General features: G+C 48.8%; 1 protein-coding gene across 1 annotated transcript; it reads right to left on the reverse strand.

The window, feature by feature from the left end:
- Positions 1-661: 661 nt before the first annotated feature.
- Positions 662-3,128, reverse strand: PCDHAC1 (protocadherin alpha subfamily C, 1; the record flags this gene model as incomplete). The annotated part of the gene is made up of 1 exon (XM_010186757.1): positions 662-3,128. A coding segment is annotated over exon 1 (2,403 nt), but the record flags the coding sequence as incomplete, so codon positions are not given.
- Positions 3,129-3,228: the final 100 nt, after the last annotated feature.

Genomic DNA, 3,228 nt, shown 5'->3' on the forward strand with positions numbered 1-3,228 from the left:
CCATGGTGGTCAGAGACTCAGAAAAAAGTTATTTTAAATTCGCAAAACCTATGGATTCCTTGGAAAGAGAGATGAGCGCTACAAATCACATTTCCTAAAGAGGTGCTAGATATCGAATTCCTGCTATTCCAACCACAGGCTTACCTTGGGCATTGTAAACCACCACCTTGGTTCAGCAAACTACTCACCCCCTGATGAAAAAAGCCTCAGTAATGGGGCAGGAAATAAATAATTTAAGGGGAAAAAAAAAACCACCCACAATACTAAAAAACTCACAGGCTCCATACAATGTAGATTAGAATCATCCATGAATTAAAAACTTGCATGGACTCTTCTCATGCCCCTGCTTAGCTATCTACTTGCTCTGCTTGCAAGGTATTCAGCTTTCATTTACATCATCTTTACCTTCAGTTAAGTCTGAAGGTCCTAAATATTTGTGGGAAAAAAAAAATCTCTTTTGTCATCCCATGACCATATTTCACCCAAAGAGATTTTGGCTTTGGGAAAGATATTAGAGGAACTGAAGTTTCCTCCAGGTGCCATGAAATGATGCCTGCTTTCCTGCAAATACCCTCAGTACCTTCTTCTGCAGTGACAGCAACCCAGTGTAGACACAAGGCTGCATACCTGGGATAAAAAAAATGTGAAAGGAAGTACTTACCACAAGGACAGCACTCAACCGATCACTGTGGACCTGCTGCACTTGGATGCAGGGTCCTGACACTTGTAACCTTGAGCCACTGGGAATGTTCCCAGCATCACCATTTGGGGTGCTGCTGTTATTAGGCCCAAGACCTACAGATGCCCTGTACAAGTAGGTATGAGTCAGTTTACCCACACCAGTGACCTCCAGCATGTCCGGTGGGAGGTGGGAGCTGGGAAGCATGTGCACGCTATAGCGATACTTTTCATACTCATCAGCTGGGCAGCAGCAGCAAGTCCGGCAGCTGCACAGTCGCACAATGGCAAGAAAGAGGAGGAACGCCGCAAAGATACAGGAGACACAGGCAAGGGAAACAATCAAGTAGATGTTTGTAGCATTGAGCAGTGGTGGTGGCTCTCCGTTGTCATCAAAGTCTGGCAGGGCCTGGGGCAGGGTGTCAGCCAGCAGGATGCCCACCGTCACAGTAGAGGAGAGCGGCGGATCCCCGTGGTCCTGCACCACCACAACCACCTTATGCTTGAGGAAGTCAGTGGAGCGCATGGAGCGCGTGGTCCGCAGCTCACCAGAGTGCGGTTCCAAGCGGAAGAGGGTGGAGTCAGAGGAATGGGCAAGGTGATAGGAAAGCCAGGCGTTCTGTGCATTGTCCTCATCATCTGCCACCACTTTGGTTACCAGGTAGTCCTCATCAGCCAGGCGGGGCACAACTTCCACAGCTACTGAGCCATTCTGGCTGGTGGGGTACAGGATGGCTGGGGCATTGTCATTCTGGTCTGAGATGTAAACATTCACAGTTATGGCAGCACTCAAGGCTGGTGACCCATTGTCCCTGGCTTCCACTTGGAAATGGAAGTTCCTAAGCTGCTCAAAGTCAAAGGCACGTTTTGCATAGATGCTCCCGTTGGCCAAGCTCAAAGATAAAAGGCTGGCAAGGGCACTGCCTGCAACTGTGGAATTCCTGAGCATGTAAGAGACCCGTCCATTCTCCCCCATATCAGGGTCAGATGCTGAGACCTGGTAGAGAAAAGCACCAAGTGGATTGTTCTCCTCCACAAATACATCAAAAGTGTCAGCACTGAAGACAGGGGGGTTATCATTCACATCAGAAATCTGCACCCAAAGGGTCTTCTGAGTGGTGATGGGTGGAGAGCCCAAGTCTGCAGCAGTAATGGTGATGTTGTACTCACTGATCAGCTCTCGGTCCAGAAGCCCACTGGTGACCAGGCTGTAGTAGTTCTCAAGGGAAGGCTTTAACTGGAAGGGAAGGTTCTCAGAGATCTGGCAGGTTACTTTCCCATTCTCCCCAGGGTCCTTATCTGTAATACTCAGCAGAGCTATCACTGTGCCAGGAACAGCATCCTCAGGAATGGGACTGGAAAGGGATGTAATTGTTATCTCAGGGCCATGATTGTTCACATCAGTGATTTCCACCAGCAGCTTAGCTGTGCTGGACATGCCAAATGCCCCGTTATCCCTTGCCTCAATAAGCATCTCAAGAAGAGGTCTCTGAACAGCTAAAACGCCATTGACTGTCACCTCCCCAGTGTGCGGGTGAATTAAGAACATTCGCTGTAGATCAACAGAAGTAGTATTGCTAAACGAATACCTGACCTCTCCATTTGGACCTTCATCCAAGTCCGTGGCATGCACTTGCACTACCAAAGTGCCACTGGGGGAGTTTTCCAAAATACTCGCCCTGTAGACTGAGTGCTCAAATTCTGGTGCATTGTCATTGGTATCCAAAACAGTCACAATGACTGGGACATCACCGGACTTTGGAGGATCCCCACCATCTTTGGCTGTAAGAACAAGTCTGTGAGTGGCTTGCTGCTCCCTGTCTAAGGCTTTCTTCAGCACCAATTCAGGATATTTGCTCCCATCGCCGCGTGTCTGCATTTCCAAATGGAAATGTTCGTCAGGGCTAAGAGTATAATTCTGGACACTGTTGGTACCTTCATCACGATCTTGGGCATTGGGGAGTGTAAACCGTGCCCCAGGTGACAGGAACTCAGGCACGTTTATATGATATTCACTTAAGGGAAAGCTGGGGGAATTGTCATTTATGTCCAAGACTTTAAATTCCATCCTATAAAGCTCTAGAGGGTTTTCTAACACGAGTTCATAATTCAGAAGACAGGCAGACTTTAATTCACAAAGCTGCTCTCTGTCTATAGGTTCATTAACAGACAAAGCTCCCGTGCTTGCATTTATATTAAAATATTGCTTACTTGAACCGGTGATCATGCGAAATTTCCGAGCAGAAAGTGTAGCTGCATCTATTCCTAAATCCTTTGCTATGTTCCCAACAGACGCTCCACGCTCCGTTTCCTCCGCGATGGAATACACTACTTGACCGTTCGCGGTGCAGCAAATAAGGCAGAAGACCATTAAATAGACCCGCATTCTTCCTCCCCTGACTCAGCTCCCCGCAGACCGGCTCGGCAGGACCATAATCCAAAATTTCAGCAAACCGCCGCCCCCCCGCGAAGTTCCCAACGCAAAGCAAACGGGCACCGGGGCGCACCGGCGGCAAGGCGAGAAGTTGGCAGAAGGCGCCCCGGCTCCGC

The sequence above is a fragment of the Mesitornis unicolor genome, unplaced genomic scaffold (assembly GCF_000695765.1).
Source record: "Mesitornis unicolor isolate BGI_N332 unplaced genomic scaffold, ASM69576v1 scaffold4806, whole genome shotgun sequence".
Lineage (NCBI taxonomy): Eukaryota > Metazoa > Chordata > Aves > Mesitornithiformes > Mesitornithidae > Mesitornis > Mesitornis unicolor.